General features: G+C 27.7%; 1 protein-coding gene across 2 annotated transcripts; it reads right to left on the reverse strand.

Annotated features, from left to right (window-relative positions):
- Positions 1-1012: 1012 nt before the first annotated feature.
- On the reverse strand, positions 1013-1858 carry LOC114425128 (uncharacterized proline-rich protein-like). 2 transcript variants are annotated; one of them, XR_003669197.1, is made up of 2 exons: positions 1678-1855; positions 1013-1368 (listed from the first exon to the last, which is right to left on the reverse strand). XR_003669197.1 is itself a non-coding variant. In XM_028391909.1 (2 exons), the coding sequence occupies exons 1-2, from the start codon at positions 1795-1797 to the stop codon at positions 1229-1231; spliced, it is 237 nt and encodes a 78-aa protein (XP_028247710.1). In that variant the 5' UTR covers positions 1798-1858; the 3' UTR covers positions 1013-1228. The 2 variants fall into 2 exon arrangements, 1 of the variants encoding a protein (XP_028247710.1); XM_028391909.1 differs by having other exon boundaries at positions 1701-1858.
- Between the last annotated feature and the right edge of the window lie 13350 nt (positions 1859-15208).

Here is a 15208-nt window from a genome sequence, read left to right on the forward strand (position 1 = left end):
GTAACACCTCAATTGCATCCTGCACTCTCCAAATTACTTTTTGTACTTCCCAAATCACTTTCGAAATTCTGTAACTCCCAGAAAAAAGATGTGTTTACAGGGTTCATTTTTTATTCTACTTGCAACAAAGCATATGGAATTTTTATCGAGCAGTCCCTTGCGTACTATCTTGTTTCCCAAGTCCACTTGTGAACAGAACCTTGTTTAAAAAACCCATTGTTTTCACTTGCATGAAGCTTTCCACTATAAGTGTTTCCCCACTCAAAGCACTGCTTTTTCACCTTAACTATTATATTATTCCCAATAATTATTTCTTTCTTAAATATTAATTTATCCTATAACTTTAGTCTTTCCCACCAATTTTATCAACTATATCTCTAATTATCTTATTTGATATATTGATTATGTTACAATATACGTTGGATGAATTAATAATGTTACTTTGTTATGTTACGTTACCATTTTTTTAATATAATGTTACTAATTAATAGTGTGACAATGCTATATTTTTATTTTTTTATTTTTCTTAACCAAAATTCTAAGCTAAATACAAAAAGACTTATATTATAAGACTATATCAAAGGAAAGAATTCTTTTGTGATATTGTTAGAATTACTTAATTATAATTTCTATTTCTTTTTTTTTAAAGCAAAGTCTCTTGAGCTCAAAAGTAATACAACCAAGTCTCCCATTTACAGAAAGTGTAACAAGAATAAAAAAAATATAAGAGCAAAACAAAAAAACAACAATTCATTATATTTATCCCTGTACATTTATATTTATCATATAAAATTGTATATTAGATTATATTTTTCTATAAATTTGCTTAAAGTCTTGATAATTTTAGGCACACAGCTTTACTTAAATTCTGAATGCAGATTTTTGGTAGTTCTGTCAGTATGAAAGTACTTATTATTAGTCACGCTTTCTGTAAGTGTTTGTTAAGAACATAAAAAGGTATTATGAAAGTACTTATTAAAGAGTTATGTACTGATAATAATGTAAAATAAAAAATCTATAAAAAGGCTTTTAATTTCTCCGAATCTATTTTGCACATACACGCTTTGAATAAAATATTCGATCAGTAATTAAATACAGCCTTTAGACAAATAGCATGATTTGTACATAAAAACCTTATAATGTAAACTGCGCAAACAAAATGAGAATCAAAGCTTGAAGCCCATGTGGATTTATTGTAATATTTCAGGGATCAAAATATCATGAAAAGTTAGGGAATGGGTGGAGGACGACCAGGTCCATCAGTTGGTGGAGGAATAACAGGATGAGGACCAACAGGATGAGGACCATCTGCATGATCAGGTGGAGGAGGTGGACTTAGGAGGGGACCCAATCTTCTCATTTTCACATCTGCAAATTAAAATGACAAACATGTTAACTGTTTAATATATATATGACTCATTCTTGTTCAAGAAAATATATCAAGAAAATCTGATTTAGTTGATTAAATAAAGTATGTGAGTGTTACAAAATTTAATATCGAGTTTAATTTTTATAGATAAAAAAATTAAGAAAATGTGTGCTTAGTAGTTATACATGCATATTAATTCATCTACCAAACATTAAATTTAAATATAAGCTGGTGAAACCTCGAATGTTGATCGTGATTATTAGATTATACAAATTCTATAGACACATGCTTAAATTTTGTAAATATACCTTTGCATATATAATAGACAAACCTGCACTAATTGGAGTAATCTGTGCAACGAGAGTAAAGACAATCATTAGCAGAATAAGAAAAGGAACAGATATAGAAGAAAGGATGGTTCGTGCCATCTCCTTCCCGAGTGTATGTGGAAATTAAAGCTGCAACCAAACTAATATACCATCCCTGCTTCATATAGTCACTGAAATTTATAATGTCACGCACCATGGAGTCAATGTTATTTACTTAATTTAATTTGAGCTTTCAAAGAAGTTTCCCAAAGAAAATGACTCCAATTAAATAATGAAGTAATAGTTATTTTCTAAAATTAAAAGAAAAAACTCTTGTTAATTTAACCTGCTGATTTTTTTTTTCTTTTGCTATAGAACCTGCTGAATTTTGGTGTCTGCTGATTGAAGAAATATTTAAATCATGAACCAGTAAAACAAAATTCTGCAAATGAAAACTATGCTGCAGTACATATGACTGAAATCAGAAACCGTGTTACAGTATCTCTTTAATATTCACCTTTTGCTTATAAAATAAAATATAAAAAAAACCGTGATTAGAAATTTTCAAACTTAAACAAAAGCATTAGACGAAGACTTATTGCATGAATAAAAGAAGGATAAGAGAGAAAAGTATTAAAAATATAAACAACTTTGAAGACAAAATATTGAAGTTGAAGTTTTCTGAAATAAGAACAATTTTAAATTCGCTTAGAGAATCTTCTTAGTAATCTTCCTTCTTACTATTAGACAAAGAAAGTATTGAATGTTTCTAAAGTCTTCAAGACATTAAATGCATTTACTTTTTATTTATTTAATTCCTTATTCAAATTAAAAAACATTCGAAAGATCTGTAGAAATATTTGAATTCAAGAATATAATATTGATCAATGGCATAAATTGAAAACAAATAAATAAGAATAATGTTATATATATATATATATATATATATATATATATATATATATATATATATATATATATATATATATATATATATATATATTCTCCTACATATGCCTTAATGTTTGAAAATATAGTATAAAAAATTCAATAAATATCATACAGAAAAATAAAAAAATATTGTAGGAGGATTTATATTTTTTCAATAAACAATTATTTAACTTTGCGATTAGTTCAGTAAAAAAAAAAAACCTTTGTGATTGGTCAATAAAAATTAACAATAATGCAACTGCTCCTGATGTCACCTCCAAATTCTCCTGATTTCTCCATTGCTAATTAAAGTTTTATTTATTTTTTATTCACTTATCCAACTTTTTGCCTTCTTTTCATCATGTTTTGATATGCAACTTTTACGTATTGTACATCTTCAACATTGTGCGCCAGATTTATGAAAAACACGAAAAGATGGAACAATTATGACAATTGATAATAAGTTACAATAATAATATAAGTGAGAAGAATTTGGGCTTAAGTAATTTCATTAATAATTACACCACCCTGACTAGAATTAAAACCTAATATTTAAAAATAAAAAGACCCGGTAAATGACAAGATATTGCCAAACCAGTTTTGAAGTCTGACTACGGATCTTGAATTCATTGAAGAGTTAGGGAATGACGCCAATGCATTGTTACTTCCCATGGTTCACATAGATAAAAGTCTTCATACATATGTAGTTAAGAAATAAGGGTGATGACTGAGTATCTGCTAAACAAAAAATATTGCCCTCGTTAATTTGACCTGCGCTGCAGAATTGTGGTACCTGATGCAATACTTAAATCATGATCCTGAAAAATAATTAAAATCCACGTATCAAAAGTGGAAATTGCGTGGTAATATAGAACTAATAAAGTAATGAAGATACTAGCCACGTCTAATTTTCATCAGTCTGACTTGGTCTCTAATTTCTGAAATAGATGTTGATTCTTTCTTCATTGAGGAGTAAGAAAACCACATCTCAATGCAGCATTAAAAGTGAAAGAACTTTCCAGTGTTCACTTAGATATGACCTTTTCGTAACACCAAAAAGAATGATGTAACGTTTTCATATATGCACATTTAATTAGTATATGATGCGGAGTTAAACTTCAAATTAAATAAATAAATAAAAGGAAAAGCTGGCTGAGTATTTGGCATTCGGTTTTGAAGAGGTCTGGTTATTTTTATTATAACTGCATCCATAAATCTAACTGAAACGAAATTAATTAATAACGACCAATGCATTTGAGGTGCATGTCGATATTTTGATGAAAAAATCCATGGAAACTGGTCTTCTGTAGATTTGTTAGAATTAAAAAATAAAAACAACAATAAAGAATCCTGATTCATATTTCAGCACGTATGACGTAATGCAATCATAACAAGAGACAACCACCTAGAAGCATAAGCATAATTAGAAGCTTAAGACTAAGGGTTTTTTTTATACTCTCTTCACTAAAATACTCATATAAGAAGAAAATACTAAAGGGTCTAGTTAATTGATTGAAGATAATATGTGAATATTATAAATTTTTATTATTATATTTAATTTTTACGGATAAAAAAATAAGAAGAAAAAAATAATTTTTTTATAAATTAAAATTAATTTATACGTAAGATAAAATAATTTTTTTGAATAAGTTTAAATTAATCATTTAATTTAAATTACATAACCAAAACATTTCCAGCCTCTTGTAGCTAAATATACCGAACAAAACAATATTTTCCCAAAGCTTGATGACTATTCAGTTTGATTTTTGGGGCTAGGTTTTGTTAATAATCATTTATGAATTTTCAATGAAATATTGAATATATATATATATATATATATCCTAAGCATAAGAATTAATGATGTTTTTCCTCTTTTAAGAAGTAGAAACTGCTTATTGAAAATTAATTAGACTATAAAGAATAAATTAGTTTATGAGAGTAAACAATGTATAAAATTCTGAAGGAAAATTTAACATGAGAATAAAGGCATAGATCTATACAGATTATACCACAATAGAGTGGTAGGTCGTGTTCGTTGAATGCGCTCTAACTTTGTTATCTTTTCCCCCTCCATTTTCTTAACTAGTTAATTATATTTTTATATTAATGATGTTACAATGAATATACATGAATTAATCATATTACTAATTTATAGTATGAGATATTAGAATTATTTCATTATAATTTCTTTTTATGATGCAAAGTGAGAGTTAAGCGCAAGAAAATAACATCCAAGTAACACCTTTACAAAGGGTGTAAGAAGAATAATAAGATTAAAATAAAAATTAATAAAACTTATTAGACCAAATCCTTGTGCTTTTCAAATAATTTTTTGTTATAAAAAAATGAATTTTGTTAGATTATGTTAGTTCTTATGCTTTACAGTGCTGCTGCACTTTGTGACGACTATTGAAAAAATTATCTAATACTTAACCACGCTCTTCGTAAATGATTGTTAAACGCCCAGTAAAAATTAAATAATCGATATTTTTTTTATTTCCTCCAAATCTATTCTATATATATATATATATATATATGCTTGGAATAACATGGTCCCTAAATCCTGTCTCAGGCATAATATAGTGTGATTTATACATAAAAAATAATACAGTAAAGCTATATAAAGAAAATGAGAATCAAATTAAGCTTGTGGCCCATATGATTTATTGTAACAACATGAAAAGTTAAGGATTAATGGATGGAGGCTGACGAGGTGGACGACCAGGTTTCCATGGCGTAATTAATTGGCCCGTTAGGATCGGATGGAGGAGGTGAACTTCTCATGGGACCCAATTTTCTCATTTTCAGATCTGCAAATGGAGATGACATGATGTTGTTAATTGTTCAATATATATAGATAAATAGATAGACAGAGAAAGATAAATTCAAGAAAATATACTTTTACATGTTAATCACATGTATTCTATACAAACATGCTTTTGTACATATCTTTGCATATTTGAATAGATAGACTAACCTGCACTAATTGGCGTTAGTTGTGCACTGAAAGTAAATGCGTTTATTAGCAGAATAAGAAAAGGTACAGATATAGAACAAACACTGCTCCGAGCCATTTCTCCCTGTAAATGTTGGCAGCTGAAACCAAATTAATATTCCACCCCCTTCATAGTCACCGAAATTTATAAATGTCACAAAAGCAATGCAGTCAAAAGTTATATAAATTTGAGCTACAATGTAATTAATTTCCAATAGAAAATGACGCCAACTACGAACAAGTGATAGGTATTTACTAGCGAAAAAAAAAACTCCTGTTAATTTGAACTCCTGAATTTTGGTGCCTGATCGAAGATATATCAAATCATGAACCTTTAAATATATATTTAACTTTGGAAATGGACAATAGTAAATAACAATAATGGACTTTTTCCTGATTTTACCAACAGGCTCCAACGGCTCATTTGCAATTACACGTAGTTAGTTGATGTTGTAAACTCTTTATATACTTCTTAACATGCATGTTTGCTTACCTGCTTTTAAATATTATGTATCGGGCAATTCTAATGCACAATAGGCTTTATGAAAAATAATAAGATCGAGAAGAGCAACTGGGATAATTAATATTAAACTCCAATAACGATTGAATATAAAAAAATTTGATGAGTCAATGCAATTGGATTTCTAATTAGGCATCCAGGACAAAAAATTAAAATCTAATTTTAATTAAAAGACCTGGAAATTGACAACACATTGCCAAGGCATGCAAGTTTGAAAGTCTGATTAATCGTTTTCAGAGGGTTCTCGAATCCTCTTCACAATCCATAAAAGAAAGGAAGAGCTGACTGAATATCAGCTAATTGAACAAAAAATACTCTTGTTAATTTTACGAGCTGAATTCTGGTTCCTGATAAAATATTTAATTCATAAACCTGAAAAATAAGATCCGCCTGTCAAAACAAGAAGCTACGTGGTAATACGTAATCATATCACTAAAGTTAAAGAATAATAAATAGGTTTAATTATTCACTAAAGTTTTTAATTTTTAAAATTTATATTTTAATTCTCAAAAAATTTCTACGTTATTTTAATTAATAAAATTAAATTTTTTTAATGTAAATCATAAGAACTAAAAAATTCACTTATTAAATTTTAAGAATTAAAATATTCACTTATTAACTATAAAAATTAAAAAGAATAAATTAAAAAATTATATAAATTAAATGAATAATTAAATCATGTATATATTAAAAAATGACTTAGTCTGTGATTCTAAAATGAATCTTGATGCAGCGTTAGAAGAAAAGAACACTGGCCAGTGCTCAAATAGATAAGACATTTTCATCCATAATTTATTTTGTATGATGCAGTGTTAATCTTAAAAAAGAAAGGAAAAGCTGATTGGGTATTTGGCATTCAGTTTTGAAGAGGTCGCGATAATTTTGGTTATTATAACTGCATCCATAAATATCCGAAACGAAATTAGCCAATACAATTGAGGTGCATGTTGATGTTTTAGTTGAAAATGGAAATGAGTCTTCTGAAGTTTTGTTAGAATTAAAAAAAAAAAAAACTAAGTTACTGAGAATCTTGATTCGTAATTGATCGAGCACGTATAGTGTAATGCAATCATAACAAGAGACAGAACCAAACATAGAAGCGGCTTTTCTGTAGTGAAGGAAGCATAAGGCTTATGACTAACCTTCAATGTCAAAGCCACCTAAAATTTAAATCTACAAGAAAAGATTTATTAATTAACATGCATAAACGGCAGAGGCACCATCTTCTGCTCGTTGCAGTTCTTATTCGATCGGACTAATAAGAAACCAATGCAAGGTGGTGTCCCATCTTACAGGTAGTCAAAAGCTTGAATTGATCCCTAACCCAGAAATTGAGTGATGCTGAGTAATGTTAATTATCCTATAATCCTTTAATTTTTTTTCTAGTATTTATAAAAATATATAAAATAAAAGGAAAATACATTTAATATTTAAACATTTCGAAAGCATAGAACGAAGGTTTAATCAGAAGATTTTTGTAAGATTTAAAATGAGTTTATCCTTTATGCAATTCTTTTAGTTAATGCTCTTATTATTCTTACTAAGTAGTATTCTTATGCTATATCACTTGATGATAAGAAAATGAAAAGAGGAAAATACAAAAATATAACGACAAATTAGCTGAAGTGATTATTCATTGTTCTATTCTGATAAGTATACGGATATAGTATTTAATTAAAGAGAGGACTGATTGCAGGTTTATCACCCTAGACTTGGGTACAAGTGCCAACATATAATAAATAACTATAACAGAAAGCAATAACAGAAAAAATTAATTAAAAAAAAGAAAAAAAGGAAAAAAAGAAGAAGAAGAAAAGTGGGTATGCTCCAAAGAGGCGAAGGATCCCAGTTAGTGCCTTCTCACGAACAATATTATGACAGACAATCTCTATAAATGTTTCGTACGTTCGTAGAAGGCAAGATTAGTAGCTATATATGTGAAGGGCGTTTTAGATGTCACAATACAAGACCTCTGCGAGAGTACATTGAATCTTCAAATTATAGACCAAATAAAGAAGTCATAAGCAGCTGATGCAAGAGTGAAAAGCGAAGGAAAGAAAAAAAAACACTGTCTTGAAATGGAACATCGTGTGTGAATGTGTCCAAAGCAACAAAGCCAAATTAAATTTGCATGAGAAAGGCCCAAACATGGTACATGTGTTATCCTTTTTTATTTATTTTCTAGAAGCAAATCTTAATTTCTCCTTATTTAATTATAGCATCTTCAAAACATTGTTTTTAATTAATAATTTCTTTTTTCAATTTTGATATCAAGTTTAAATGAAGAATAATTTAAGAAAAAACTTATTTTTAATTGAAATTAATAAAATTAAGTAATATTAACTTAGTGTAAATTATTTTTAATTTTGTTTTATATTTGTGACCGAAAAAATATCATGTATTATATAAATTTAGTCTTTTTTTCCCATTTTCTTAACTATTTAATTATCTTATTTGATATTAATTTTGTTACAATTATATTAAATGAATAATCATATTACTAATTAATTTATACTGTGAGATATTAGAATTGTACAAGTATAATTTCTTTTCACGATGCAAAGTGAGTTAAGCACGACATTGCATCAAGTCACGCATGTACTACAGAGGTTAGGTTGTAACAAGAATATAAGAGCATAATAAAAGTTAATTACTTCATGATTACGTCTGTCTTTGTACTTTTGTAATATTTTTTTATAGTAAAATTATCATTTTAGTTTTTGAAGGTAAGAAAATTTAAAATAAATTTATATGTTGTCACTTTATTAGTTTGTAAATTTAACTATTTATTATCACTTTAGTCCTTAAAAATATGTTAATATTATTTATTAAGTCACAATTATTTGAATTTTGGAATAAGGTGAGTGGTAAATTATTCATTTAGAGATTTTTTTAAACAAATTTATTACTTTTAGATAATAAAATAACGGTACCTCACACTTTCAAGAATATCTACCCTAATGTTTCTTAATTTGTTGTTATATATATAAAAATTGATATCTGTAGTTCTTTACCTTTACGTACTGTGCTGCTCCACTTCCGGTTCTTTTTTATAAATAAGAACAAAAACTCAAAATATATCAGTACGTATCTAATACTTAACTACGCTTTTGGTAAATGATTGATAAACGCTCATCAGTAAAAACAAAATAATCGATAAAAATTAAAAAAAGTATTTAATTTCCTCCGAATCTATTAACTGTACATATAAGCTTGGAATAACACATCTTTCATTCTTCAGTAAATCATTTCTTAGGCATATAGTGCCATCTATTTACACATAAAACCTAATACACAGAATGATTTTCGCATACCCATTGTAGAGTATATTTCAGATTGCAACTGCGAATTTATTCACCGTTGGATTGAGCTGATTTTTGGACAGGAAGTTCTACATGCGTGATGCTTCAAATGGTTTGGTTGGATCGGGAAAAAGACATATGTGGATAGAGATAAGTGTTTCATATTATCTATTTTATATTTTGAGATTTTATCTTCTTGTCTCTATTATACCAATTAGATATTTGTTTTGATTTAATCGTTTGTAGCAAGTTTAAGTGCATTTGTTGGAGGTTCTCTTGTATATTTATTTCTTTGTTCTGGACGACCCATAATTTTTACCCTTGCATTGAGGAGTTTTCCATGTTGAACAATTTGTGTCTCTATTTTTCTTTAATTTATATTTTATGCTCTATATTTTATTGGTGTTCCTCATAATTTTTTACAAGTTTTGGAAAATTTATTTTCTCTGTAATAAGTTTGTCATTGTGTTATTCTATTTTCCATCATATACACCGATGATAAATTTGAACGTACTTTTGCATATTTCAATGAGATAGACAAAACTGCACTAACTAGAGTTAGCTGTGCCGAAAAACTGAAGGCGATTATCAGTATAATAAGAAGAAGTACAGATATAGAACAAAGACTGCTCCGAGCAATCTCTTCTGGTGTGTGTTGAAATGAAAGCTCAAACCAAAAGTATACGAGCCCTGCTTCATAGTCATCGAAATTTATAATGTCCGAAAGCAATTGAGTCAATATATGTTACTATTCCTCTTTAAAAAAATATTATTATTTATTTGTTGTTTTCACAATTACATTTAAGATATTATTAATTATTATTATTTTAATTATTATCTTACTTTTCACTCAGTTTTTAATTTATTTACATATTTATTATGAAAGTGAAAATGAAAAACAACTAATATACATTTATGGTAGGGTATAAATGAGAAAGGATATATACAATACGAAACTTAATAATAACCATTTTATGAGAAACAATAAAATTTATTATATTTATTAATTTTTGTAAAAAAAAGTTTAAACGACACTTAAAAAGGAACCGATATAGTAGTGTTAATTTCTAGAAGAAAAAAAAAACTCTTGTTAATTTGACTTGCTGAATTTTGGTGCCTGATATCAAAGAAATTAAATCACAAATGTTTAGATATTTAACTTTGGAAATGGTATGAAGGTAGAGAGAGAGAGAGAGTAAAGCTCCTACCTTCATGCTCCAGCACGGCTCATTTGCAATTACACCGTTAATTAATGTTGTAAACTTTTCATAAATGCGTGTTTACCTTTTTTGCAATTACATTTTTAATGCAGAATAATAGGCTTTGTGGGAAAATACTGTAAAAGAGGAAGGAGCAATTGTGTCAATAAATAATAAATTGCATTAACAATGAATATGAGGAGTTTGAGCCTAAGTAATTGGCTTGCTAATTACACAGTTAACTATGACAAAAGTTAAAATATAATTTATAAGAAAGAAAGAAAAAAGAGATATGATAATCATAGAAACAAAGTTTTATAATACTCTTTGCGTTCCAGTTTATATGACATTTTTTAGAAAAAAAAATGTTCCAAATTATATGTCATTTTATAAAACTATTATGTATTAAATATTTTTTTTAAAACTACCCTTAATTAATAGACAAAATTGTAAATTTAGTTTCCTTTCTTCAATTTCGATTTTGGTTCCCCTTTAAAATTATTGACGCATTTAGTCTTTTTTTTTTATTTTATCCAATTACGTAATTTTGATCCTCCTAGATCAAGTTTGGACATTGATCGTTAGCAACTTACGTTGACCGACACGTGTCACTCTATAGCCTTATCCTTTAATCGTGTTTTCTCCCTCACTTTTCATTTATGCCCCTTTTTATCCCCCCTCTTTTCTCTTACTTTTTCTCCGTTGTTTGCTGCAATAGCACAATCATCTCAGCGGAACCACTGGAACAACCATTGCGGTGGCATGAAACTAAAGACAATCACCTGCTTTGGAGGGTGAGACATCACTTTCATTTTTGTGTGCAACCTCATATGTGAAGATGAGTTTATAAGAGGTTACTTTCATTACTGTGTGCAACTTCATGTGTGAAGATGAGTTATAAATCTGCAAACAATAGAAAATATGAATGTTGGCGAAAATAACAATGTGATGGAAGGAGTTTGCCTTTAAATGCAAACACAAAAATCGAGGGATCTATGGATAAAGATCCCTTCCTTTCACCATCATTGTGTATTGTTTTTTTTATTCTCGATTTGGGTTTTTCATTATTTCGTTGGATTTTGTAATTTTTGGGTCTTCACTTTCATTCATTTCTTGATTGCCTTTTTTTCCTACATTTGTTTCTTTGATTACCCTTCTTGATTCTTGAATTGATTATGTTTGAAATTCTTGGTCTCATTCATTCATTTTTAATCTTGATTTCATTCCTCTAAATTCCATTATAAGTGTTTTGGTTTTTCAATACTTGCTTTTGTGTTTGTTGGTCAGACTTGATGAAGGGTTCATTGTCGACAAAGGTGGAGATGGTGGAGTCCGAGGAAACATTTAGTAGAGAACGAGAAGAGGAGAATTAAAGGGTAAATTGGGAAAAAGATAAATAAAAAGAGAAAAAAAGGAGAAGTAATCACAACCATTCAATTAAAAATTGTGAATTGTTTGACGAATTCCTTAGACGTTGACACGTGTCAATAACGTAAGTTACTAATAGTCAACATCTAAGTCTGGACTGGAGGATCAAGACTATGTGATTCGATAAAAAAAAGGAGGGCAAAATACGTCAATAATTTTAAAGGAGGATCAAAATCGAAATTAGAGACAATTAGGGGTACCAAATTTATAATTTTGCCTACTTAATATTACTCCATGCATTAATAATATTCTTCTCAATTATAGTAATTTGTTTTTTCCAAGTCATTTCTTTCTTGGTTCAAAGCCATTATTAGGTGTAGAGTGTTGAAGATGAAAGGTGGAACATGAACATTTATTATGGGAATCTGTTACTGGTACAGTAATATGAATAAAGGAGTAGTTATTAGAGAGATAAAAGATATATTAGGAAGTTATAATATTTTTGGTGAAATTCAAAAATTTAATTTAATTCCTTAATATCTGGGTCATAACCTTAAAAATCATGTAAGCTGAACAGAGGAAATAATTTATATATAAGATTACATTTTGTGGCTATTTTCACCATCACATCATTTTTATAGGCTTAAATTTGATTATGTCCTTCAAGTATTGATCTATATTGATTTTAGTCATTCAAATAAAATAATTTCATTGTATTTGCATCTTGAATATTTTTTTTAAAATCTTTTAAATCCTTTATTTAACTTCATTAATTTTTCAACATCAGCATTCAATTATGTGCCCTACAAGAAAAAAAAAATCATATTGCCAAACCTAGTTTTAAAGTTTGATTATCTTGAATCCCTTCATTTAGGAGTAACAGAATGGCATAATCAAAATGCATTGTTAGATGAAAATAACTTCCACTGTTCACACACATAAAAAGTCTTCATACATATAAATAATTTTTATGATGCACTGTTAATTAATATCTATAAAAGAAAGGAAGAGCTGCTGGCTGCGTATCTGCTATAAAAAACACTCTTGTTAATTTGACCAGAAATATTAAATTATGAAGCTGAAAAAAAAAACAACTACAAAAAGAGGAAACTACGTAGTAATACCTACTAATATACGTAATCATATGACTAAATTATTAAAAAGGAAGGAAAAGACCCAGTAATTGAGAAGCCAAACGTTTTAGTCTGACCAAGTCTCTGAACTCAAAGGGATCTTTTACTAGTACTTCATTGAGGTGTAGGGGAACACATCAATGCAGCGTTAGAAAAAAAATAAAAAAATTGTCCAGTAGTACTCACATAGATAAAATGTGTTCAGACGTACTCAAACGTGTTCATACATATATTTAATTAGTATGATGCAGTGTTAATCTTAAAAAAGTTGACAGAAACGAAATTAACTAATCGACATTTGAGGTGCATGTTGATATTTTAGTGGAAAATGCAAACGGGTTTTCTGCAGTTCTGTTAGATTTTTAAGAAACTTAACCATTTTATGCATGTATGACTAATAAGTAACGTACATATATAGTAAAACTGAATTCAATATCATCCTTTGCTCTTAGTCAAAGATACATTTCTCATGTTGACAATTATGTTCTGATTCACTGGTATATACCTTAATCCTTTATTCCCCAATTAAGTCAACTAATTCCTTTGATTAATTTATTGGCAATAAGCACTAGAGAGTAGGAAATCATTAGCATTAACACGATATATATATATATATATATATATATATATATATATATATATATATATATATATATATATATATATATATATATATATATATATATATATATATAGTTTAACATCTATTCACGATAGTTGACAATTTATTGGCAATATTGTTTTTATTGGAATTTTTATTAGCAATACTAGTATTCACATGATCAATATATATTACATATACTTTAATACAAAAATAAAATAAATCTATTCATAAATCATTATCATGTAACTTGAAGTTTCAAATTAATCATCACATATAAATTAATCATCCAGTCATGTTATGGTTGATCAAGTCATGGAGTAAAAAAATCATTTAACCAAAGATAAGCAACATGAACTAAAGAGTCAAATCTGAATATTATAATTTTCAAATTAGAATCCACAATGTCCTAACCAAAGGAATTCAGTTGCACATGATCAAGAGTAGTAAAGAATACATACAATACAAAAACAAACAAAATCCATGAAGAATTTACCGGAGATACCGACACTATGAAGCTAATTGACCTTCAATTTTTAATTAGCACTAAATACTATATCTTTCCAAGTTGTGTGACGAATGTAATCCAGTAATTAAAGAATTTAAAATTCTTTTTCCAGCCATCTGACAGTGGTTCACTGGTTGACTACTTAACATTAGAACATTGCACCTCCAATTGTTTGACTTTATTTAAGTATCAGACTTGAGGATTTGCTTCAAACTTTCCTTCTTAGTTCTCTCATTAACCTATTCACCATGTCTCTATTTATAAACGATTAAAACAAATTTACAAGGACTTCTGTTCAAAAGTAAAGAACAAAATTAGATATTATCATATGTTCATCTAGATTTAAAAAAATTACAGTACAGCAGTATAGTATTTAATAATTTACATGGGAATATGTAAAAGGGTTTGTGAGAATAAATTTGCACAGTTATGGTCGATATGTGTGATTTTCACTTACCGCAATTTTTAGAAGTTTGTGATAAACGGAAAAGAGATATTCTCTCCATATATTTTTTAGCAATAATATAAAGAGAAGTAATGTCAGGCGTAACTCATAACTAAATAGATGGCTATTTGTTATCTATAAATTTTTGAACTTTTCAATTTTCTTAAAATTAACTTCTACTACAATCACGGTTAGTCGTCAGCATTTTTTTTTTATCTAACACTTAATAAAAAAATATTATTAAATTTTTTTAACAATATTTAAAATGTCATAAAATAATGAATAAGTATTATTAATATATTTTTATAATATTTATCAAATATTATGTACAATTCTTGTTAAATTTTTTTTATATTTTTAGATTTTCTAACATGAACTATATATAATATTTGATAAAATATTATAAAAATATATTAATAATATTTATTCATATTTTTTGAATATCACCAAAGCTTTTAACAATATTTTTATTAAGTTAAAGTTTCATAGTAGTAAGTATTATCCCAGAAATATATATAAGAGAAGTTTAA

This window comes from Glycine soja, chromosome 9 (genome assembly GCF_004193775.1).
Source record: "Glycine soja cultivar W05 chromosome 9, ASM419377v2, whole genome shotgun sequence".
Classification (NCBI taxonomy): Eukaryota; Viridiplantae; Streptophyta; class Magnoliopsida; order Fabales; family Fabaceae; genus Glycine; species Glycine soja.

What these genes read in the sequence shown, in the direction of transcription:
- LOC114425128 (XM_028391909.1), bottom strand. Translation starts at nt 1,797, where the DNA reads ATGGCACGAACCATCCTTTCTTCTATATCTGTTCCTTTTCTTATTCTG. An exon ending in GATTACTCCAATTAGTGCAG is followed by an intron (nt 1,369 to 1,700) that starts GTTTGTCTATTA and finishes TTTAATTTGCAG; the next exon opens with ATGTGAAAATGAGAAGATTG.